Below are 26,930 nucleotides of genomic sequence, written 5' to 3' on the forward strand. Positions count from 1 at the left end.
TTAATGTATATTTGCCAAAAAGTCAGTTAAAATAATATGTGTGGGTATGGAGAATAATTGCAGCAATGAATGATGTCGGGTTCATTATATTGTGACAGCAAAATAACAATCGTAGCATATCGAAATAACTTTTGGCTTTAATCCAAACAGTGCATTATATAAGTATGTAGGTGCGTATATGTATGTTAAGAATGTTCTTATTTGTATTGAATTTTTTATTCTTATGAACATCGAAATATAGGGTCCGGCACTGGAAGTGTAGCCAAATTCAGACCACTAGCGCAGCTGATACACGGGAATCAGCTGTCTGTTAGTTGGCTAAATGATAGTCCAGGGTATTATTTAAAAGCGCGCGGAAGCATTTTGCCGAGAGTAAACGCGAAAAAAGAAAATCAATAATGTATTTTAAACGTAATAGTGTGATTGCATTATATTTGGCTGGAAAATCACAACCAGCGATTGTTTGTGAGCTCGAGCACCTTAAAGTAAATACAGTTTTGGTTTATCGCACCATTACTCATTACAATGATACTGGTAGAATCACCAAACGTCACGGAGGTGGTCATCAAAAGGCTGCAACGTCACGTAAAATGGTTCAAAAAGTGAAGAAGCGACTTGAGCGCAGTCCCCGACGAAGTGCCAATCATTATGGCGAAAGAACTGAAAATATCTGACTGTAGCATCCGCTGCATACTGAAAACTGATCTCAAAGACAAGCCTTGCAAGATCGAAATCTCATACCAAATCAGCAACAAGTCAGCTTTGAGAAAGCGAAGGAGTTGCTTCGCTTGTCCGGAAGTGGTCAGTTTCCAAACATTGTGTGATTTTTTTTCAAATTGAGGATTTCGTAAATTCCCAAAACGACAGGGTTTACTTGACCGACCATTCTTACGAGAATTTGAGTAATAGATTGCCTACCAGGAGACAGCACCCGCCACAGGTAATGGTTTGGGCCGCTGCAACCGCAGATGGGCGCTCTCCAATCGCTTTCATCGAGTCTGGCGTCAAGGTAAATGCGACTCAACAGCAAGACTCCTCACCGTCTCACAAAGCTCGAGTGAACCAAGAATGGCTAAAAAACTACGTTCCGAATTTCAATGGCTTTCAAATTCATCAGTCGCGAGTCCGATAGATTATTCCCTTTGGGCCATTTTGGAGAGCAAGATTCACCAGCCTTCAGGCGCTGAAAAAGGCCATTGTCCGGGTGTGGGCCAAAATACCTACAAGTCACATTCGGGCAGCTTGCGATTTGTTTCTGTACCGTCTCAAGGCCATAGTCAAGGCAAAAGATGGCTATATCGAGCAAAAGTAAATTGATTCTTAGTTGTGTATTATTTTCACACATATTTTACTTTGAATTTAATAAAAGTAATTTTTCAAACTAAATTTATGTATGACCTTTTTAATTGGTCACACTTCGAGTGCCGGACCCTGTACGTATATTCACATTTGTTTCTTTGTGTTAGTAAAATAAGGTTTCAAGGTTTTGAGGCCAATCGAATTGCATAAGTTTAGGGGGTAGTCGGTTAAAGGACAGCCCGTTACCAGTACATTGAATAATATTTTTATTTAAATCAATTTCTCTACCAAATAGGTTTTTTGTTTTTTAACCAACATATTTAACGTTAGAAAGCCGTAATCGTGACGGCAAACAGCTGCGATGGAAATACCCATTGAAAAATTGCAATTGTTATACAACTTTACAAATAAGCCAAAAAAGGTTAGTTTTAGTTATGGAAAAAATTTACAAGTACATATTTATTGTACTTACTCGTGCTAGGTATACGGATATTAAGAATTTTTGATGTCACTCAATATTGCGCAATAATAATTTTATCCATTCACTGAATACTAAATATGAAACTACTTACTGACTATAAAAGGAAATTGGTCTCAGCTTTTAAATTTTTAAGATTAATTTGGACAATGATTTATTTCTAAAAGTAGTAAACAAGATTCTACACGGACTTACATAGTTATAGAGTATAATCATGGAAAAAAATTAGACTTTAACATTTTCATGTGTAAAAGTGAAACTTTCCGGGAAAAAACTAGTTTTGGAGCAAGATTTGTAGTCAAAAATAAAGTTTTAAAGCTTAAACAGTGCTTGATTTTTTTTCTTTCACATCTCTCTTCATAATTTATTTTATTATTAATCACACGCACAACCATAAGTTATTTTACAGTGTTTGAGCTTAATCCTAAAAACTTAAAAATAACATTAAAACATTAAAAATAAAGGTGTTTCAGGAAAAAAGATTTGAGAAAGGGAAATATACATATATATATATATACATATATATAATTGGCGCGTACACCCTTTTTGGGTGTTTGGCCGAGCTCCTCCTCCTAATTGTGGTGTGCGTCTTGATGTTGCTCCACAAATGGAGCGACCTACAGTTTCAAGCCGACTCCGAACGGCAATATTATTTATGAGGAGCTTTTTCATGGTAGAAATACACTCGGAGGTTGGCCATTGCCTGCCGAGAGGCGACCGCTATTAGAAAATTTGTTTTCTTCATTTTAGTGTTTCACGGAGATTCGAACCTACGTTCTCTCCGACTTCTGAGTGGTAGTAATGCACCAATCCATTCGGCGGCCACCGAAGGGGAATTAGTTAGCTGTAAAAAATGGAAGTACTATAGGAGGAGAAGACCAAGGAAGCATTATAAGAATATATAATTATATTTACACATGCGTATTAGTAACTTAATGTGTAAAATAATGTAGGAGTTCATTTTTAGACCGCAGTGTACTTCAAATGGTTTTGATCTTTTGTGGCAGAGAGCTCCCAAGACGAACAGCAAAAACGAGGAACTGACGTTCAGTTACAAGGCGACAGTATTTCATACTAAGTAGGTTAAGTGAACGGGGCGATCTAGTGAATTGAATTCGTTCGACAAGGTATTTGGGCTCACGAGAGTTAATGACCTTGTCAAGCAGTATAAGCACAATACATGTATCTGGCGATGTTGTTGTAGAGGACATTAAGTTTACTACGACGCAGACTGTCACAATTGGGGTATATTTCATATCCATACAATAAGGTTGGTAACTGAAATGTTTTTTGTTTTTAGTCGAATTTCCACTAGGGTAAAGTGCTGAATAGCTCATAATGAACGGAGCATGCCATAGACCTTGTCTATTGCACTGTGAATGTAGCTAGTCCACGATAATTCAATTGAAAATTATTGCTAGGTCTCTAGCAAAGTCAACCAATTTTATAACAGTGCTGTTCAATTTCACTTCACTGTAGGCTTACACTTACTACACTCAAGATACACTGAGATTTAGCCGGATTTAAAAGTAAACCATTGTCACAGGCCCAATTGCTGACAGGATCTAAGTCAGTGTTGAGGTTTTTAATACAATTATTGACGGATACAAAAGGGCAGCTCACATATAATTGAACATCATCAGCATATACATGAATATTACAATATTTTAACACACTCTTGGGGAACATGTTAAGTTAGGGGTAAATGGTTAGATATAATGTTATCGGCACAAACAGCTTGCGAGCGATCACTGAGGTAAGATTTTATTAAATGTAACGCTGTGATGAGAAGTTAAACAATTGCTTAGTTTCAAGGCTAGAATGTCGTGGTTAACAGTGTCAAAACCTTTGGAATGATCCAGAAGTGTTAATAAAGTTACGCGATCGTTATCAATGCTGGCCTGACGTCAGCCGATACTCTTATTAGCGGCTGTTGGCTCTAAAACAAGATTGGTACCGACTGGCTGGCAAATTACGACTCAGAAAAGAATTTCTCTGAATACGCATCACGCGCTCAAGTACTTTGGACAAAAAAGGTGGTATTGCGATGGGTCTAAAGTTCCCATCCGATTTCTTAATCGGAATGATTTTAGCTGAGTTCGGAGTAATTTTAACATACTTTGTTAAAATGCCAAATCGCATTAGATTTCACACTGAGGACGGATTCGACAACTACACAATCATCAATATTAGAGAAGTATAGCGTTTTTCAATAGGTGCGCTTCAACTTTTTTCCGATGGGGAGGGCGAACGACGCAATATTTTTTATTTTTCGCTTGTCATTTGTAAACTTCATTAGTATACATTTCATCATGGAACGCTACACACTTGAGCAACGATTGCAAATCGTGCACATTTTTTATGAAAATAATCGTGCAAATTTTTTATGAAAATTTATAAATTTTCCAAAAAATCATCTTCAGTGATGAAGCTCACTTTTGGCTCAATGGCTTTGTCAACAAGCAAAATATGCGTTACTGGGCAGAAAGCAATCCACACGTGATTCATGAGGCACCGTTGCATCCCGAAAAAATCACTGTTTGGTGCGGTTTACATGCCGGCGGCGTAATTGGCCCATATTTTTTCGTTGACGAGAACAATCGCCACGTTACTGTGAATGGAAATCGATACCGCGACATGATAAACGATTATTTTTGGCCGCAATTGAATGGTATGGACTTAGACGACATGTGGTTTCAACAGGACGGGGCCATAAGCCACACAACACACGCTACAATTGATTTGTTGAAGAGTAAGTTCGATGAGCGCATTATTTCCAGAAATGGGCCGGTCGAATGGCCGCCGCGCTCGTGTGATTTGACGCCTCTAGACTATTTTCTTTGGGGTTATGTGAAGTCATTGGTCTACAGTAACAAGCCGGCGACGATTTGTGAGCTCAGAGCCAATATTGAACGCGAAATTGCTGGAATTTCGGCCGATTTATGCAAAAGAGTGGTCGAAAATTGGGTTCAACGATTGGACTTCGTAAAACGTGCACGCGGTGGTCATGCAAAAGAAATCGAATTTCATACTTAAATATATATGTTCAAACTCGATAATAAAAAAAAAAATTAGTTAAAAAAGTCAAACCGTTTGTGTTTTATTCAAAAAAAAAGTTGAAGCGCTCTTACTGACAAACGCGAGGTATCGTACCATTCATACATTTACTACACATTTCACAACACATACATATTACTGTTGCAGCTGGGTAGTTGTACAAATTCCTCATTCAGCTTATTTACATTTATATTTTCGGAAACATGATTACTTTTGCGATCAGGGACTGACCTATTGCTTTTTTAGGACTTATTGCTGTGCTAGGCTGATGCTCATAGTATTTCAGTTTTTCTGAATAACACCCTTTTGTATGAGCGGAACATACTTTTCAAGTAGGAAACTTATATTGGTTTAAATAAAATTAATCTGCTCGTTTGTTGATACAAGTATAAACACACTCCCAGGGTATGTCATCAGCAGCTTCTTCAAATTGCTCATAATTAATATGATTAAAAAACTGTAATACAATCTACCTTCAAATCGAATGTAAGGAAAATTAAGACATGCTTAGAAAAATTTGGGACGGAGAGCTGGTCGAAGAGTAGAATTTTCGATGCATCACTTATATATATCACTTATTCTGCGAACAGCCAGTAGTCGCTGGGAGCCATATTAAGGGAATAGTCAACAGTGAGCAAACGCGGCACCCACTTTAAACAGAGCTTTCTAATAGTCAAATGGTCATGCAATATAAAGCCAACACGTCCTTCTGATATCTTTACGATATCAGCTAACTCACGCAACTTCACTTTTCGATCATTTCAAACGATTTTGTCATTTTTTTTATGTTTTCTGGTGTTACCGCTTTATTTGGACGTCCAATGCGTTGTGCACCATCGATGTCTCTACGACCATGTTTGAAGTTAGCAAACCATGATTAGTTGTTATTTCTGATAGAGCGGAGCCCCCATAATACTTTTGAAGCTATTGCTTTGCTTGAATGGTATTTTTCCCCATCAAGAAGCAGTGTAAAATTATAACACGAAATTCTTTTCGATCCATTGTTTTAAAATATAATTTCTATAATTTCTCTATTAAATATCAGTATTTAAAAACAATCCAATTGTCTAAATAAATTTCTTTTTAACTATATTATTCGTTTTGAGAAAAATATTGAGGTGCCGCCGAAGCCGAATGGGTTGGTGCGTGACTACCATTCGCAATTTACAGAGAGAACGTCGGTTCGAATCTCGGTGAAACACCAAAATTAAGAAAAACATTTTTCTAATAGCGGTCGCCCCTCGGCAGGCAACGGCTAACCTCCGAGTGTATTTCTGTCATGAAAAAGCTCCTCATAAAAATATCTGCCGTTCGGAGTCGGCTTAAAACTGTAGGTCCCTCCATTTGTGGATCAATATCAAGACGCACACCACAAATAGGAGGAGGAGCTCGGCCAAACACCCAAAAAGGGTGTACGCGCCAATTATATATATATATGTATATATATTGAGTCATGTTCGAAAATCCAATAAGACGTGCACGAGCGTACCAACTGCTGCTCGTCTGGATGATAAAGTAGCGAGTTCTCCTCTTGAGATGGCCCATTATTTTGCCCAGTTCTCTCAATAAAATTTTCTCCGTGGCAATAATCACTCTAATGTTGTTTCCCAATCTGCTCAGTTTCCATCCCTTAATTTTGGAATTTTAAATTTCAAGTCCTCATCTCAAACTGAAGTGGACCATCATAGCAACTCCACTAAAATTTATTTTTAATAAATCACTTGTGGCCGAAATTTTCATTGATGATTGGAAAGTAACAACAGTTACTCCAATCTTTAAAAGTGGCAATAAGAATGATGTGAACCTATAGACCAACGTCAAAGCTGTCCACTACTTCCCAATTTATCGAAACTATTAATAAAGAAAAATAATGTTTCGTTACGAAATGTCTAATTCCTTCCAACCAGCATGGTTTCGTAACAGGTAGGCCCACTGTTTCCAACCTAGCCGTTTTCAGTGAATATTGTGTTGAATCATTTTTATGTGGACTTCACGTTGATTGCTCTGTACTGATTTCCCCAGGCCTTTAACACTGTTTCATCTATAATTCTTTTGTGTGAAGTGGAGTCTCTTGGCTTTCATTCGATTTTCCTCTTATGGTTAAAATCTTATCTAAGTGGAAGGAATTGTGGGTAAATCTTTAGCCCATTTCATTGCTGCTTCTGGGGTACTTCAAGTTACTATTCTAGACCCCCTACTATTCCATGCTAACCTTAATAAACTCACACGGGAATCAGCTGTCTGTTAGTTGGCTAAATGATAGTCCAGAGTATTGTTTACAAGCGTGCGGAAGCATTTTGCCGAAAGTAAACGCGAAAAAAGAAAATAAGTAATGAAATTCCAACATAATTATTACTTAAATTATTAAATTAAAGGAAAATCACAACCAGCGATTGTTTGTAAGTTCGAGCCCCTTAAAGTAAATACAGTTTTTGTTTATTGCACCATTACTCGTTACAATGATACTGGTAGAATCGCCAAACGTCACGGAGGTGGTCATCAAAAGACTGCAACGTCACGTGAAATGATCCAAAATGTGAAGGCGCAACTTGAGCGAAATCTGAAGAACTGAAAATACCTGACCGTAGCATCCGCTACATACTGAAAAATAAAATCAAATCAAGCCTTGCAAGATCCAAAAGGCGCATGATCTCACGCAGACTTGAGAGAGCGAAGGAGTTGCTTCGCTTGCCCGAAAGCGGGCAGTTTCCGAACATTGTGTTTTCTGACGAAAAAATGTTTCAAATTGAGGAATTCATAAATTCCCAAAACGATAGGGTTTACTTGACCGACCATTCTTACGAGAATTTGAGTCATCGATTGGCTACCGGGAGACAGCACCCCCACAAGTAATGGTTGGGGCGCTGTAACCGCAGATGGGCGCTCTCCAATCGTTTTCATCGAGCCTGGCATCAAGATAAATGCGAAATATTATCGGGAGGTTGCTTTGAAGCCGTGAGCAGACAAAAATTTTGGTGGCAGACCATCGACGTTTCAACATGACTCCTCACCGTCTCACAAAGCTCGAGTGAACCAAGAATGGCTAAAAAACAACGTTCCGAACTTTATAACGTCCACACAATGGCTTTCAAATTCACCAGACGCGAATCCGACATATTGTTCTCTTTGAGCCATTTTAGAGAGCAAGATTCACCAGTCTCGAGGCGCTGAAAAAAGCCATTGTCCGGGTGTGGGCCAAAATACCTACAAGTCTCATTCGGGCAGCTTGCGATTTGTTTCTGGACCGTCTCTAGGCCATAGTCAAGGCAAAAGGTAGTCATATCGAGCAAAAGTAAATTGATTCTTAGTTGTGTATTATTTTCACACATTTTTTACTTTGAATTGAATAAAAGTATTTTTCCAAACTAAATGTATGGCCCTTTTTATTGGTTACACTTCGAGCGCCGGTTCGTGTATTTAAATTTAAAAACATGTTTTCAAGTCACTTACTCTAAACCTCGTGATGTTCTACATACAATCGTCGTAATAATGTCCTCCAATTTGTGGATGAGATCTAAGACCTTGGAGTACTTTTTGACTCTAAATTTTCATTTTCAAGCGATATTAATTATATTATCTCAAAATGATATTCGATCTTGGGCTTTGTTTGACGTAACAGTTCAAACTTATCAGACTTGTACACAGTGAAATTACTTGAATATGCTTAAAATTAGGTTGGAATATGCTTCATTTATTTACCTTGTCACCAATAAGATGTCTAAAATTTTCTGTCCCACATCCCTCTTATAGCTCCCTCTTGTTATTAATAATATTATAATCCCGAATATAATGAGATTTCGAATCACATATCGTTAGATTTTACAATAAATAAAAATACTTTATTTTCTTTGTTGCATCATTTAATTTGCTAATATAATCGTATACTTTTTAATTAAGTTATATCTTAGTTTTAGACCTTTTCATTTGTTATTTTATTAATATATTGTTTACATAAGCACTAAGGCAATAGAACTAAGAAGGAACTAGGCATGTAGGAATCTATTTAGAACAGTTTCCAGAAAGTAATTTATGAACGCATGAGATGGGTACTGCTTGAATACCCGTGGTCCGTCGGGTACAGCATTTGAAACGTATTGCAGGACTACATCTTTAAGCTCAAATAGATGCTTTTCACGATCCCTTGGGTATTATCTGAACAAAGTCGGCGTAGAACATTATGTTATACTTCCTAATTGGGCGCAATGCTCGGGCAATATCAAAAGGAATTACTTGATTGTTCTATCAGTTTATGGCGACCAAATAAGCTCTGCATATCTTTAAACCAACAACAACCGACAACATTTATTCGATATTTGGATATGAATTGCATTTGTATGCCATGAGAAGAGCTAGCGGTTGAAAAAGGCGCCTAAAAATTTCGAATTATTTACAGTCGTTATTGGTGCTTCAATGACCTGTGTATCTGGCACCAACTTGTCTTCCTTGACAAGCCTTTCCTGACAAGCCTTTTTGAAGAAGGCAAGCTATTATTCTGCTAGGCTCATATGGTGAGGGAGGGAACAAAGCAACAAGGTCTTAAGTGTCTTTACTACTGGCGAAAAGAGAGATAATACGATATTTTCAATAATAATATGATATCCCTTGTTGGTAGTCCACTCAGTCACAGTTGATGAGGTGGATTAAAAAAAGCCCAACTCGGATCCAATGGCATATAATTGTTAGATATGTGAGTCCACTGTCATTGTGCTTCGTTTTTCTTAGACCCACTTAAGCTGATTTAAAAGTTATTAAATCTCTAAAATGGGATCACTAATATGTATGTGGATCTTCGCGATTTACAGACATAAGCTATAACGCTCAGTTAGCGAAGCGAAGGCAGATCTCCGTAATTCGTCGTTTGAGGTTTGATTTCCAAAAATGTGAATGTCTCTTACTACAGCATCAAGGTGCATATGATTACTAGCTAATTTTCTGAATATTTAAAAAATGTATACATTTTTCTTTCAAGCAATTATTTCGAGTACTAAATTTACGTAGGTAAGTTTGTAAGGAAGCTACGCATATGTAAGTATATATAACAGGTAATACATAACTATATATAATGACTAAATATGAATTGTGAAAGGATTTTGGGTATACATACATTTCATACCTGGGGTAATCGGAGTGGATACCCACTAGAGCCTCGGCTGCTTCTTCGTTGCATCCGGATGAATTCTGTTCCCGATTCGCTATAGAAGGTGTTTTCATCGAGCCAGGAATTGAAAGAGTGGATGCTGGTTTGCGGAGCTATTTCATTCAATGTCGAGGATGTTCCATAAAAAATGTACATGCAATAAAATATAAAATATTTTTGTTTGCTTATTTTCGAACCGTATTGCTTGATTAAATAAGAGTTGCATTTAACATATGTATTTATATAAAAGTACATAAATCTAAAACTGAGTATGCAGGTGCATTTTCGATACTTGGTGAGTGTGTGAAAATGTATAATTTTAACTTCCAAATAAACTATATTGCGCGGATTTAAGTGACTTACGATTAGCCTTAAAATTAATGAATTCGTATAAATTAAAATTTATTATAGGCAGCAAGTCTAGCTCTGGCATAAGACACGAGGAGTGTAAATGTATTTTAGGAAAATTCGGGTACTAGTCGTGCTTTAATTCGAGAGGTAAATTCATTAAACCACTCAGTCTATAAAATATTTTTGTGAACACAGTGTTCAACTTAGGTGGAATCCGAAAGAATATAGATTGCACAGCAAACCAAAAAGCTTTCAATACAGACTTAAAGTATTTCAGTAATTAAATACCCCTTGAATGTCATTAATCTTCGGAGTGATATAGACAATCTTCATTTGTGGTGCCTGAAGGTGCGACTTTCTTGAATTTGTGTAAAAGCTTTTAAATGGCATCCCTACCATAATATTTTTAACATTATGCCTAGAAGTTGTATTTTATCGAATGGTTTCCTAATCAGTGTGAGTGAGAGTTGGAATAATTTTTGACAAAATATTTGTTTTTAAGCATGATATATATATAATTGGCGCGTACACCCTTTTTGGGTGTTTGGCCGAGCTCCTCCTCCTATTTGTGGTGTGCGTCTTGATGTTGTTCCACAAATGGAGGGACCTACAGTTTTAAGCCGAATCCGAACGGCAGATATTTTTATGAGGAGCTTTTTCATGACAGAAATACACTCGGAGGTTTGCCATTGCCTGCCGAGGGGCGACCGCTATTAGAAAAATGTTTTTCTTAATTTTGATGTTTTCACCGAGATTCGAACCAACGTTCTCTCCGAATGGTAATCACGCACCAACCCATTCGGCTACGGCGGCCGCCATACATTATTGCATTACATTAATGTATTTTGAGACTACTTTTTTTATTAAATTAAATCTAAAACTATAGTTCAGTCTACAATAAATATCATATAAATCAAAATTTCAAACTTCTCCTCAAATATAAAATACCACCAGTTTTACGTGGCGCCCACAAGTTTTTCTTAGTGGATATTAATTACATACATATACATATACAACGAATGCCCGACATTTTTTTATACGGAGAGATGAGTAACATCGGCAGGGAAAATATGATCAAAAACAACTAGAATTTTGAGCCGCTTCAAACTTGCAAATTATCTTATTATACTACAATTGAATGGGATAGGGAACAATAATAGGTATATTTATAAGTTCGTGCGGTTTTACAACAGATGGCGTAACTTGATTATTATTCCATCGATCCACATTTCCAAACATTCATTGGAGAGCTACTGTCGTAAGGCACAAACGTCAGTATAAGTTTTTTATTTGAAGCGTAAACAACAATATTTTTACCACACTTGAAAATGTCGAATTTCGTGCCAAATAATGTGTTTTTGCGGGGAATTCTTCTTCATTATTTTAATATGAAGAAAAAAGCAGCCGAAAGTCATCGTATCTTGGTGGAAGTTTATGGTGAGCATGCTCTATCTGAGCGAACGTGCCAGAAGTGGTTTGCACGCTTTAAAAGTGGTGATTTTGGCTTGGAAGACGAAGAACGCGAGGGTGCGCCGCCAAAGTTCATGGATACCGAATTGGAGGAATTGCTCGATCAAGATCCGGCTCAAACGCAAGAAGAGGTTGCAAAAACTTTGGGAGTTGATCAATCAACCATTTCCAAACGTTTAAAAGCCATGGGAATGATCCGAAAGGTAGGCCATTGGGTGCCGTATGAATTGAAGCCAAGAGACGTTGAACGCCGTTTTATGGCATGCGAACAACTGCTTCAACGGCACAAAAGAAAGGGTTTTTTGCATCGAATTGTGACTGGCGATGAAAAGTGGGTCCATTACGACAATCCAAAACGTCGGGCAACGTATGGATACCCTGGCCATGCTTCAACATCGACGTCGGCGCAGAATATTCATGGCCTGAAGGTTATGCTGTGTATCTGGTGGGACCAGCTGGGTGTTGTGTATTATGAGCTACTGAAACCGAATGAAACGATTACGGGGGATGTCTACCGACGACAATTGATGCGTTTGAGCCGAGCACTGCGAGAAAAACGGCCGCAATACGCCGATAGACACGACAAAGTTATTTTGCAACATGACAATGCTCGGCCACATGTTGCACAAGTGGTCAAAACATACTTAGAAACGCTCAAATGGGATGTCCTACCCCACCCGCCGTATAGTCCAGACCTTGCGCCATCCGATTACTATCTCTTCCGATCGATGCAACATGGCCTGGCTGACCAGCACTTCCGTAATTACGATGAAGTCAAAAAATGGATCGATTCGTGGATTGCGGCAAAACCGACCGAATTTTTCACAAAGGGAATCCGTGAATTGCCAGAAAGATGGGAAAAAGTAGTAGTAAGCGATGGACAATATTTTGAATATTAAATTTGTAACCATTTTACGTCAATAAAGTTTCAAATTTCGAAAAAAACCGCACGAACTTATTCATAGTCCTATTATTTTTATACAAAATTAATGAAAATTAAAAATAACGGAAGAAAAACAATAAAAACAGGCCAAAATGTTGTGGTATTACATTTTTTTTGCGGGCCGTATAACGTCAAATTCCTTCTCTTTACATAATTTGTTCAGTCACATGGTAAATGTGTTGTTTTTGTATGGAGACCGGCCAATAAGTTAGCCACAAAAAGGATGGAACGTGTTCAATAAATGCTTTTGAAAATATGCTTTTTGCTCCTTAAATTTTGGTGAGCCTATGGTGAACTCTTTTATTATTCTCGTTGCATACTCTTAAATCTTAAATATCCTGAGAATCCTACGTCCGTCTTAAGTATTTCATTAAGATATAATACCCCCAAAGGCGTAGTTGTTAGAGAGAATAGGATCTAATGTTCTTCAGTTTTCTAGCTTCTGAAATGATTAGGTAAATTTTAAGTTATTTTTCGGTAAGAACATGGTTTCGTAGACAAAATAAAGAAATAAGTAAATTCGTAAATAGTCCCCTTCCAGTTTGTAAACACCGATTTCCAATTCTGTACATAACAAAATCAAGTTCGAGTTCGATATGTGTGATTGTGAGCAATATTCGAAAAGGTGAAAATGATGTTCGTGAGTACCATTCGGAAAGCGTAGCTTCGAATCTCCGTGAAAAACCAAAATTAAGAAAAAGAAAAATCCGTCGCTCTCGGCACGCAATGGTAAGCCTCCGAGTGTATTTCTACCCCGAAAAAGCACCTCATAAGTAATATTGCCGTTCGGAGTTGGTTTAAAACTGTAGGCCGCTTCATTTGTGGAACAACATAAATACCCACGCCAATTAAATATAGGTATATGTATATGTATCAGGTCAGTCCATAAGTTCGTGCGTACTTCACCCATAATTTTACTTTTGTACGATTTTTGAATACAAAAAATTATTCGCGGAATATAACAGAACTATTTATATTTTCTTTGATATATTGTACATTCAACAAGTGATTTTAATTGCGGATAGAAGCACGTGTTGTTAAAAAATAAAATGGAATCTTCGAACACGAATAAGAGGCATATTTTGTATTTTTTTATAAAAGTGGTAAAAATGCAACAACTGCTCCTGCAGAAATGAACACCCCCAAGAAGATTCTCCTGTCTATTTGCTGGGATATGGCCGGTATTCGTATTGTTTATTATGAACTTCTGGAACCAAACCAGACGATAACTGCTGATTATTATTCCCATCAGCTATGAAACCTGAATGAGGCACTTAAAAAAATCGATCGTCTTTAGTGAATAGACGCGAAGTTTTGTTTCACCACGACAACCGAAGACCTCATACCGGAAGGCAAACATTAGGCAAGCTGAACGAGCTCGGATGAGAGCTAATGCCGCATCCACCATACTCTCCGGATATTGCATCTTGTGATTATCACCTTTTCCGTGGACTTCAATCCAATATGAGTAACAAGAACTACACTCAAAAGAAGCTATAAAAAGGAATATCGAAGCGTATTTTGGCTCCAAGGACAACAAATTTTTTGAGCAGGGAATTAAAAATTTGCCTAAACGTTGGGAAGATATTGTAAATAATGAAGGAAAATAATAATAAATACTTTAAACATCTTTTTTATTAATTTTTAAACCACCTTTAAAAAACGCACGAACTTATAGACTGACCTGATATTTAAAAATGAGAAAAATAACCAGAAATAGTTTGTTTTCTTAAATATATAAAAGTATCTATACTTTATTGGGTATTAACACTAAGATCTTTTGGTGTCGTTTTTTGTGGCGTGCTAACCTTCACATTTTAATCACTAAAAACAAAACCAGAATAGAGGTGAAAAGTTGCTGCATTCTCTATTTAACTATTATTTTAATTTTAGAAATCAATTAATATTGCTTACAGTTAATAATGGTTTGTCTATATTCCTTCAGTGTGTTCTAATATCTTTTTTTGATAGGGCTAAACACTGTCATTACACATGTCAGTGTACGAATCTTCAACATAAAGGTATGAGCCACCTTTTTATTCAGTAATGTGTTGTCTAAAGTCGGTGTGTTCTAAAAAGTTCATGGAATGATTTACTATAGCATTGTGTTTAATAAAATGATTGATTTAAAAACTACTCCACTTCAAATACATTGAGCCCCAACAAAACGAAATAATTGTATAGAGATGTGCCTTATTTATTGTTCCCGAATGATGAAGTAACAATGGCTGGTGGCAGAGAGTTGGAAGCGCTCCTCTGCATTGGCTTTACTTGGTGTTCCTTATTGGCGCCGGTTTGCATGAGGACGAAACGACTGGTGCTCATTTGTAAACTCGACAAAAATCGCTTAATTGGTCACTTCGGGATTATATGAGGTACCTTTTCAGCATTTGGTGTACTCCAATCAGTTGTGGACTTGTTTTTCTAAGCCAATGAATCATGTTAGTAACCCGAAAAATCATATAAACAAATTATCCTGGAGCCAAGGACCCCTGAATATTTTTTAAAACATGATTGCTTAGCTTTTAAAATGAAATGTGATAACGTCTGAAAGTGTAGAATAAGCTTTTCCTATTATAATATTACTACACATTCATCAATTATGGTATTGCCATTATCTATAGCTTCGTAAATTGATAAATCCTCATGATTCACGCAATCTACTTGGAAGTATGTATACATTTTAATTCTGCCATTTATGTTGTTGATATACACATATTTACGCGTATATACAGTAGCGGACATAAAATGTGTTAACAGGGAGTCTAACCACGATTGAAGTGTCAGAAAAATATAACGAGACCTTTTCACCTTAATACTTCTTCTGATTATAAATAGAAGTCTTAAAATTCGAATTAAATGAAGTAATCTTAAGTTGTGTAGCGGTGCGTCTGCGTTAGGTGAAAAAATGTCAAGTTATAGATAAATTATCGAAAGGCATTTCTTGAAAGTTCCTATACTAAGATTAGTATTAAGTATTTATATGGTGAAATCAGCACCAGATCCATAGAACGGAAGAAGTCCGGTTAATGCCTAAATTTATTAAAAATGGATTCTCTGTGGCGGAATTATCCGAGGCTCAAAAGCTCAAAAAATGGTGGTTCTGTAACTCCTAAATTAACAGCGCTATGTGATTGGTGTTTATAGATATTTTTCTCATATAATGTGTTTCATTTCGTCCCCTTAGTATTAAAATAGCCTATAAATTTTTTGATGTATTGAGAAAATGAATTTCAAACTTTTTGTCGAAAGTAGCTCTCACTCAAATCTCGTTATGTCTGTAAATATTTATTATTTTTTGACTGACGTTTTGACCCACTTTGTGGAACTAGAAGTTGACAAAATTTTGACCACATATAAAATCGACGATAGAGAATCCAAAAATTCAATAAAAAAATAATAGCCTATGAGCACATAGGCTATTGTTATACTAAGGGGACGATTTATTCGTTTTTTGCCTTTTTTAATTTAATACGAGGTAGCTCAATTGGAAAAGTTTTTAATTTTTGTCTTGTGGCAAAATTTTTTTGAGGGACTCTTATGTATTTTTGAAATACTGTTTTTAGTACATAATCATATATTGCGTAAATTCTAGATGAATTTGAAAAGAAAAAAATTCATCCATCTCAATATAATACACAAAGTGCAGTTAAGACTATTTTTTCAGTTTTTCATTTCATTTTCATTTTCATTAAATAAAATAAAATAAATAATAAATACAAATAAAAATAATTACTGCCCAACTAAGTGATTCGATTCACCAGCCATCCAGCGAGTAGTGAACAGAAAACAAAACTTCCCTTGACGCCAACGCTGCATGTGGTTTATTTTTGTTTTGACAGTTCTTAAACGACACATTTTAACAGTCATCAGCCACTAGGAAAAAAATGTCTCGTTGACGTTGACGTCTACATCAAAAAATCCAACTTAAGCAATAAAAAAGGAAACAAATTAAAATACATTGGAAAATAAATACAAAAATATTCATTGTGATTCACATTTTTCACACCGAGAAAAGCGATGCAGCTATTATTCTGGATAAGTATAATTTATCTTACTACAATATCCAGATCGTAATTGAGCCAAAGTTATGCGAGTCTCGCGAGGCAGCTGAAGTTCTTCGTCTGCAAGCGAAGCGAGCAAATGATATTCCCGAATAGCCTCTTTCAATCTATGGTTCTAGTGCTGATATTAACGCTTAAATTCCCTGATCGTAGTTTAAGAATTTTCATTCAATCTAAAACTTGGAATTTTTCACTTAACACTAGGTAACTGACATATTAGATTACGAATGTGTCGTCTAAACAAAGGACGGCGCAATGGTAATTAAGAAAGCGAACAACGCCACATACGATGCCCGTGCGAACATACTATTATCATTAACTGACAGATTTTTGGAACGAAGCAATCCTGCACTGAGAATTGTGTGCTTGCCAAGATCAAAAACCAAAAAATTACTGTAAGGAAATCAAGCAAGCGCTTGAAAGTTCGCTTGTAATATTCTGTACTACAGCTAAGGAGGGAAAATACTTGTTTGAAAACCGCTATAACGGAGCCTCGCTTAAAAGGTAATTACTGCACCTTCTAGCTGCATAAAGCTCACTTGCAGCAGTGAATAATTGCTCCCTAGCCACGTTCATTGGAGAAGCAGATGTTTTCTTTAAAGCAATTAAATAAACAATTTTGATTTGATACCAGCATTCAAAAATTTTTACAAAAACTAAAATGATGAAATTTTTTAACATAAAAAATGTAAAGAAATGTTCGGCCAAACAACGAGGCGAACTTTTTGGCCGAAGCCGAACCAAAACCAGAATAAAGTTTAGTGGCCCAAAATGGCCCAAGCCGAAGTTCGGTCGTTTTCTATCTATTATATAAGTAGATAAGTTCAGAGCAAATCCGTGAAAACTGGTTATAATTTTGGTTTTTACATATATACTTTATAATATGTTTTTAAAACCCTAGTAGCAAGTCTGCTAATTAAGTTAGTGTTATATTGTATATATCTCCTATAAATAATAATAATAATAATGTTTTTAAAACTGTAAATAAATTGGAATATCCAGAAGAATTTCTCCTACTCTTTTTAATTGGTTAGCTCCATTCTTGGAAAGAACGATACAAATGCCTTTCTTCAATACATAAGGGTCAGTGATCTTCGAAAGTTTTCTAATATAATCTGATTCACCACGCATAACGTTATATTGAAGTCAAGTGTCAACAGTCACCTTAAATCCCAAGCCCTACAAGACCCTGAAATCTCATTAGACAAACCTTAAACGAAAAAATATTTTTTCCAGTATTGTGCAATATAATACTAAACTCGCCCCTAATGAGTATCCAGATCATCAAGAATCTATGTATATGTATGAACAAATATATTTTCAGCATATACATATGTACATATATACAAGTACATATACACGTGAAGGTGGTATCTACTTGTATGTACCTACTATCCCAGCGATCGGCATTGCGTGCCATTAAACATAAACAGTAGGAGACTTTGAGGATGGCTAAAATGCCTAGTTAATCACACAACACTTATATATACATATATATAATTGGCGCGTACACCCTTTTTGGGTGTTTGGCCGAGCTCCTCTTCCTATTTGTGGTGCGCGTCTTGATGTTGTTCCACAAATGGAGGGACCTACAGTTTCAAACCGAATCCGAACGGCAGATATTTTTATGAGGAGCTTTTTCATGACAGAAATACACTCGGAGGTTTGCCATTGCCTGCCGAGGAGCGACCGCTATTAGAAAAATGTTTTTCTTAATTTTAGTTTTTCACCGAGATACGAACCTACGTTCTCTCTGTGAATTCCGAATGGTAGTCACGCACCAACCCATTCGGCTAGGGCACCCGCACACAACATTTACTTAATTATTAAGTTCTCTAGTTCGGTTGTGGTATATAAACAGAGTAACCACTAAGTTTGGACTATTGCAATATTAACGTAACACTTTAGGTCATTTGGTGTAGCAGCATTATCGATTTGAGCAGCGGCAAATAACCCTTTAACAGAAGACGGTTATTTTTCTGTTTTTTTTTATTGAAATATTCACAAATTAGTAATGAATATAAAAAAGATGTAGAAGGAATGAAATTTGCTAAAAAATTATAAACAATAGTTTTATTGTGTGCTGCTTTTAATCACACCTGTGAGTACAAACTATTTTATTTAAGGTATTTCTTAAATGTATTTCGAATAAAATAAGTTATACATATCATTGGACGTATATTCTATAAGAACATATATAACATATCTTTTGACGATATAACACTCGCAAAAAAAATTGTGGGAGGAAAAGAACGTGAGTGAACGCTACTTTTAAATATGCAAAATATATAAAATTATTTCCAAACTGGATGCATATATATACATAGGTATGCATCATACACCGAAGTTTTACGGACGTCTACGATCTTCTCTTAAGCTGAGACCTATTTAAACAAAATAAAACAAATTATTATACTAGAAGCAGATTGAAATTAACTGAAAAGAGATAAAATAATTTGTTGTTATTTTGAAATTTTTGAACACTTTAAGCTTGTATTTTTCTTTTGAAATATTATATTATTATTTGTTCATTTTGATGCCGGTTATGTGTATGCTCCATAGGATAGTCCATGTGAGTGTAATCGGGAGGAAAAATCAGATAAAATTTACATCCCTCTATTATTTTGCAGCAAGGTGAGAAGTTGCATATTGGTTAAGAAAAACTGTAATGGCGAGTTCATTAACATATTTCTCTTCCAACAGTTTTACAGCGTAGATCTGACGACGGCCAGCTTACATCAGCATATCTGCCGTTTGAAGAAAAGGACCCGCTGTCCTAAGTACTAAGAGACCAGCAAAAGAGGACTGGATCTGGTGGTAGATTGCGGTGTAGCAGCGACATTAATGGATGAGCTGGGTCTCTTTTTGAATACTTAACCTCTACTAGTCTCAATATATGTAACCGGTGTAATCATCCCACATACTACATATAATAGGACTAGGTAGGAGGTTATTGATATAACCCTAGTAACGAATTCAGGCTCATTAAGGGTTGACAACTGGCATGTTTTACCGAAGTGCTAATTTTCGGATCACTATAGATTCATGTTCACAATCAACATAGAACAATCTAAACGACTTCCCTATAGGAATCCAAGAAAGGTAAATTGGCCAAAATTATATAAGCTTATGGCTAAGTTAGATGCCCCCGAAGGAGGAGGAAACAACTTAAGTCTTCAGCTTGGAAAATAACGTCAATTTGTTGACATCTGAAGTAGTTGAAGCTTTTCGTAGATCTTGTTCATTAAGCAGGCCCCCAAAAACCAAACAAACTCACGGTGGACTATCTACTAAGATGAGAAATAAGAAAGCTTCACAATATAGCAAAGGCGTCAAAGACGACAGAGGATTGGGACTGCTATCGAAATAGTTTTAATACGTATAAGTGGCAAATAAAGGAAGCAAAGGAAGAATCCTGGGCGAGGTTTTGTGAAGAACTGGAGGATACATCTGAGTTCTCAAGACTTAGAAAATGTCTCTCCGGACCGAATTGGACCAATGAGGTTATAGCAGTCAGTAGGAAAAATTAATGTATGCTTTGTTAAGATCGGTAGGGTTCCTTATCCCTAATTAGGGAATCCTACATCCCTAATTTACGGAGGAAAGTCAGGGGGGTCTTTATTCCCAAAGCACACACTGCAGGACACATCTGAGTTCTCAGGACTTAGAAAATGTCTCTTCGGACCGAATTCCTTATCCCTAATTAGGGAATCCTGCATCCCTAATTTATGGAGGAAAGTCAGGGTGGTCTTTATTCCCAAAGCAGGGAAACCGGGCCATAACACTCCGACAATAACACTTTCAGACCAATTGTCTCTATTCGCTTTTATACAAAACATTAGAAATGCTGATTGATCTACACATCAAGAGCAGTCTTAACAGCGATAACTTCAGCAAGGCACAATATGCTTACCAGAAGGGTAAGTCTGTAGAAAGAGCTCTGGACGAAGTAGTTGGAACAATAGAGAAATCTCTTAAAAATAAGGAATTTACTATGGCAGCTTTTCTGGATATAAAAGGAGCATTCAACAATGTTGATGCAAAATCGACAAATTCAGCGTTAACGAACATGGGTACGAACGAAAAGATTATTCGATGGATAGGCAATATGCTATCTAACAGAGTAATCACCGCGAACTCAGGCATCACTAGTCTAGGAAAAACAGTTACCAGAGGAACCCCACAGGGCGGTGTTACTTCGCCGTTATTGTGGAACCTAGTCTGAAATGAATTGCTTATTACCATGAGCAAGAAAAGGATCAATATAGTTGCTTATGCGATCGATGTAGTCATCCTAATAACAGGAAAGTTTCTTTCTAAAATCAGTGGGTTCATTCATTGGAACTCTCCAAGTCGGGGACTTTAGACGCTCTAATGGTTAATCCAGCCAAGACCGAACTAGTTCTATTCTTTAAAAGATATAAGATACCAAGTTTTCAGTTACCATCTATAGATGGAGTAACACTAATCCTATCGAACGGAACGAAGTACCTTGACATAATTCTGGACTCAAAGCTTTTTAGGAAAAGGAACACAGAGGAAAGTATGAAGAAAGCTTGTAATGCCCTCTTTATCTGTAAGAAAACATTTGGCAAACAATTTAGCCTGAAACCGTATATCAACCACTGGGTGTAGACTACGATCATCAGACCCATTTTCACTTATGGAACTTTCGTCTGGTGAAAGACAAAGTAGACACAATCCTACCTAAATAATCTCATAAAAGTCCAAGGATTAGGTTGTATAGGAATAACAGGTGCGCACCGATCGATACTTCAGGCGGTGCTTGGTCACTTCCAGATCCTACATATTCCACCCATTTATAAATATGTTAAATGAATCCCAACCAAATCTGTTTCCAAGATTAAAGCAGAATCCATGCTAAAAGATAACACGCACGGGCATGCTTCAGTCCTACTATCTGTGGAACAATTGCAAGACAATTCGAAAACAGACTATCTGGTTCCCAAGATAAATCTGAAAAGATAGTACAAAGTTCGAATACCCGACGGAAAGGATTGACAGATCAGGGTCTTAGCAGATGATAGTGGTCACCATATTTATACTGACGGCTCAAAGATGGACAATGGCACTGGATCAGGAGTTTACTCGAAACAAGTATCTTTAAATTGCTCATTTAAACTCCCAGATAGCTGTAGCGTCTTCTAAGCTGAGATCCACGCTATAGACCAAGCAGCAAAAACGATAAGACTGATGGACTTACCTCCAGCAAACCTTACCATTTTTGTTAATAGTCAAGCAGCAATCAAGGCACTGGCCTCAATGCGCATCAATTCAAGATGTGTTAAAGAATGCGGGATGTTACTCTCGCTCATCCAGCAACACAACACCACACTTTGTTGGGTTCCCCGCCACTCTGGAGTGGAGGGAAATGAAAGAGAGGATGAGTATCCAAGGATAGCCCCTAGCTGGACCTTCAGCGAGTGGTATAAAACATAAGCATTCCTCTAAACGAGTTATACACTGCGACTGACCTGAGCGTAATCGCGGAAACCAATAGAAGTTGGTATCTGATTACTAACTGTAGGGTCCCCAAAGCGCTCTGGCCAAAACTAAATCTGAAAAGGACGAAATGTCTGCTTAGATTCAAAAGATCAACTACCAGCGTCCTCACAGGTGTCAGGTTCAGTGCACTTTCGGCACTCTAGCCAGTAGAATGGGTGTACCTCGTAATGACTTCTGCAGGAGCTGTGGAGATGAAGAAGAAATTGAGTCGGTACAACACCTCTTCTGTGTATGCCCTGCATCTGGGAAAATTAGAAAATGTCTCATTGGAGGGACCAGTTACCTTCTTAAAAAACAAAATTATAAATCAAAGAAGGAAATATATATGCATGTTTTTTCTTAACCTAAACCTAGTCTTACTAACGTTTTTTTGGATGTATCAATATGTACAAGTGTTTTTTCGGTTTTGTTCCACTACGTGAAGTATAAATTGTTTTTTCTCCTCATTTCTGATTTATAAATACATGTTTTTATGTAAGAGCACGACATCACCCTCAATATTTTATCAAGTTCAATGATTGAGACCTCATTTGAAAAGAAGAGACCCACGGACGCACAAAATAGTATTCACGTAGTTCCAAAAGGTGGTTTTAAAAAGTCAAAAGCTTTGTATCCGTTCATTTAAAGACTGTTCAAAGCGCTTCTTTTGGTCGGAGTCCTGGGCAAAAACCTCCGACAGAACATCACATTCGTCTTAAATTGTTTAGTAGAGCATTTGAGGTTTAAGAGATTTAGCGTTGATTCGACGTACAAATTTAACCCAGTAAACGGTGCACTAGAAATTGTTTTATTTACTGGTTTTAATTACTTATGGCTCTTCTCTTCTTTTTAATTAATATACTTTTGCCTGACCAGGTAAAAAATTTAAGATTGATAGATTACAAGATTTGATCATCCGAAGCAAAATTGTGAGATTAACTTTAGTGCCCGTTCGTTTCACACGTATTCTTACGTTGTTCCAAACAGTCGTTTATTGAAGTAGCATGACAAAGAAGTAGCATGAGCAAAGGCTGCGTTAATTTTTTAGTATATGACAACATAATCTCAGTTTTTGCCGATGTCTGTTGTAAACAAATAGCTGTCAGAGATCTACGCCAGCAGATCAGCCGATTCCGATTCAAATGCGCTGAGACCCTATTCGAGTTTGGCCACACCTTTGCATTCTGTGTCGCTAGAAAACTGGTGTTTAGCGAAAAATTGTTATGAATGAAATGCTGATTCAATCTGCAGAACAATAAAGTTTAAGCGATGAATTCCAACAGCAAAGGCATTTTATATGCATTTGCAGCCATAACAAGTGCTGGGCCGCAAGAACCAACATTGTAAACAACAACATCGTGGCTCTAGCTTAGCCTCTGGGACTTCGTAAAAGTGAGCGTGCAAGAAGGTAACTGCAAAAGCTCCCAAAAACTTATTGCTCTCCGATTATTATGTTATCAAGAGATCTTAACACTAATCAAGTATCAGTTATAGGTGCTTCCGTGAGTAAGTCGTCACTCAGAAGTATATTCCCTCGGAAAGAATTGTATTTGTCCCACGTATTAGTCCCACACCGTCTAGTATAATTTAAGAAAATATTTTCCTGTAAAAGTAGAATCCGTTAGCTTAGTGATATCTATGTTTGTATTAAAGAAACTGTGAACCAAAAATTAAATAATGGTCACTTCGTTACTTAAAATATTGTTTTCAAAGAAGTCTTGTAAGTTTTCAAATAATATTAGGAGGTAAATGCAATTACAAATTTTTAGATATTTAAAAAAGAAACATATTTAATGTAACAAAACAGACTTATTAAGCAAACATATCGCACCCTAAATACAAAAGGGTCACTACTCAAAATGTACTTCTGCTCAAATATGAACGAGACGTTATCAATAAAACGGTCCGCGGATGACATATGGCAAAAATAAATTTTTTGTTTTTTGGTTGGACTGTTATAAGCTTACATGGCAAATTTCAGCGTGATATGTCACATAGTTTGTTTTCTGTGCTACTGTAAACAAGTCAAGCTCGAGTGTGGAAAATTTTGAGTTGTGCCCCTTTTGTATTTAGGGTGCGATATTTAAAAATAAATATCTTTCGTCTGGAAACTCCTGTGTTATTTTATTATCATTGTTATTTCAACTTCTGGATCGATTGATTTATATTGTAGTATACTTATACTTTCAAAGTTGGAAGCTATTATAAGGTGCATCCATACGAGTGTACTAAAAGTATATAATAAATATAGCAATGCCTTACAATCTTTATTGCACACGGCAATTTTGCCATTCAGCGAGTGCGATGAATTAGTCCCAGGAGACGCCAATGAGTATTTTCAGGTGATTTATTCAGTAATCGTTTGGACTTGTTTTTCTCCAGCTAAAACAGATGTGCAGCTATCTAGAGCACTGCTAACATATTATTTCAGGTTGGGATTGGCTTCAAGGCAATCATAGTGATCTCAGAAAAATGTGTTCCAAGTATCTTTAAATATTTTGAATAATGCAGTCTTGGAAAAATTTTATAAACCAAAACATAGTGCAAGCATTTTTGAAGGGATTATTCCAAACGAATGATGACGGCATCCAAGCCATAAAAGGCTTATTTTCTTTTCTAAGATACATGTACCCTTTTTTGGAACCGGTGTTAAGCGTAATAGTGTCGGGGATCAGTGGACTAGATTTGTAATAGGTATTACACTACACAACATCCTACATATTTTTTTCAGTTCCAGTAGAAGGTTTGGGTGTACTTAACGATTTTTCGTAACTTATTCCGGAGACAAGGATTGGTTTCTTATTGCCAGTTACATCAAAAAATATTTTTCTATCCAAAAATATACAAACTGGATAATTTGGCTTGATGGTTTCTTTTAAATTTGCACTAGAAAAAACACGAATAAGAAAAATTGGACGACTTTAACCCCTTTGTATGTGTGTGCTGTACGCCATTAATTTGCCTAATTTTGAAATGAACTTCAATAGACTTTCAATGCCATTTTTCTAAATTAATAAATTACACATTTCGTATTTCCTAATGATACAACTGTTATTGCTAGAAATAGAACTGTTATTCAAAAATTCTATGCGATTAATTTCCACTCTAATGTACCTACATTTATTATCTTTAATTACTTAATATGCGACTTTTGACAAAATTAATGCCAAATTTAATTAAGCTACTGTGAGTCCGGACATGGCTGGTCCGGAATTATTGAAAATATGTGGCATTTCCGTTGCATGCTTGAAATATTACAAAAGTTGTTGCAACAATAAATGTGATAATTGAGACGATTTAATCGGGAAAAAAGAAAGCAAAAACAACCCTTTCTCTGCATTTGGTAAAAGGGTATATGGTTATATGTGTGTATGAGTATATAACTATAATATACAATGCATGACCATAAAGCATGATTTATTTAACGGAAATTTATTAAAACATTTCCGCCCAAAAAAAAAAAAAAAACCGCTGCAAATAAAGTAAGCACTGCCTCAGAAGAATACGGTGATTGCGGAACGATATGCGTGGAATTTTTGGCGAAATGGTCACGAAGAACGAGTGCAGTGTGAGACGGTGCATTATCGTGATGCAAAAACCAAGAGTTGTTGGCCCATAATTCTGGTCTTTTTAGACGAATTGCTTCACGTAAACGACACATAACGCTCAAATAATATTCCTTATTAACAGTTTGGCCAGGTGGAAGGAATTCATAGTGCACCACACCACGAAAATCGAAAAAAACTGTCATCATGACCTTTATTTTTGAACGTCTTTGACGTGCTCTTTTCGGTCTGGCCTCGTCTTTAGCACGATATGCGCTTGATTGGTCGGTTGTTTCAAGGTCGTAAGCATAAATCCAAGTCTCATCTCCCGTAATGATGCATTTGAGCTTGTCCTGATAGTTTGATAGCATTGTTTCACACACATCAACGCGACGACTTTCTTCCAAGAAATTGAGAGTTTTGGGTACCAAACGAGATTTGACTTTTCGTAGGCCGAAATGGTCTTTCAAAATGGTTTTCACAGATCCTTCTGATATTCCGATCATATTAGTAAGGTCTTTAATAGTCAACCGACGATTTTTTAGCACTAACTTCTTCACTTTATTGACGTGTTGGTCATCTGTTGACGTCATCTAATAATGACATTCACATGAAAGTTGGCCCAGATGTTATTAACAGTGCTGCCAACTCATGAAAAAAATAACTAGAGCGAAATTTTAATCTCGCGAAGTTTGACAAATAAATTCACCTTACTTTTTGCCCACAGTAATTAGAATAAGTCGGGAAAAATCCCTCGCATAGTCGTTTTGCGAAACTGCTGAAAGAATACAAAAAACATACAAAACCAACTAGGAAAAGAAAGTCGTTCCCACGACAGGTTTATGCTTGCCAAAATAGGAGAGGGTTCCCTTGGCTATTTGCGGTCTGTTTTTGCCGTTGTCAATTTAGTGAGCGAACTTTATCATCAGCATGCCACGTTTCTCAAATCTGTAGCTCATCGTCGCAAAATAATATCGCACTGAAGCATATTTCAACAATAGGTGAAGCTTAAAGTTTAAAATATGCTGCTGAACTAAATCAATCCTGATGAAAATTTAAGGCGTATATAGAGCAATGAATA

The 26,930-nt window shown here is 36.6% G+C and overlaps 1 protein-coding gene across 8 annotated transcripts in view; it reads right to left on the reverse strand.

Moving 5' to 3' along the window:
- LOC128858609 (small conductance calcium-activated potassium channel protein) overlaps positions 1-26,930 on the reverse strand; it is a 174,457-nt gene that overhangs the window by 72,130 nt on the left and 75,397 nt on the right. For 5 of the 8 annotated variants that reach the window (XM_054095015.1, XM_054095017.1, XM_054095018.1 and 2 more), the window contains one exon: positions 9,939-10,084. In XM_054095015.1, the coding sequence (XP_053950990.1) occupies positions 9,939-10,084 (146 nt within the window). The remainder of the gene's footprint in view (positions 1-9,938; positions 10,085-26,930) is intronic. The other 3 variants (XM_054095020.1, XM_054095019.1, XM_054095022.1) reach the window with 1 other exon arrangement.

The sequence above is a fragment of the Anastrepha ludens genome, chromosome 3, assembly GCF_028408465.1.
Source record: "Anastrepha ludens isolate Willacy chromosome 3, idAnaLude1.1, whole genome shotgun sequence".
Lineage (NCBI taxonomy): Eukaryota > Metazoa > Arthropoda > Insecta > Diptera > Tephritidae > Anastrepha > Anastrepha ludens.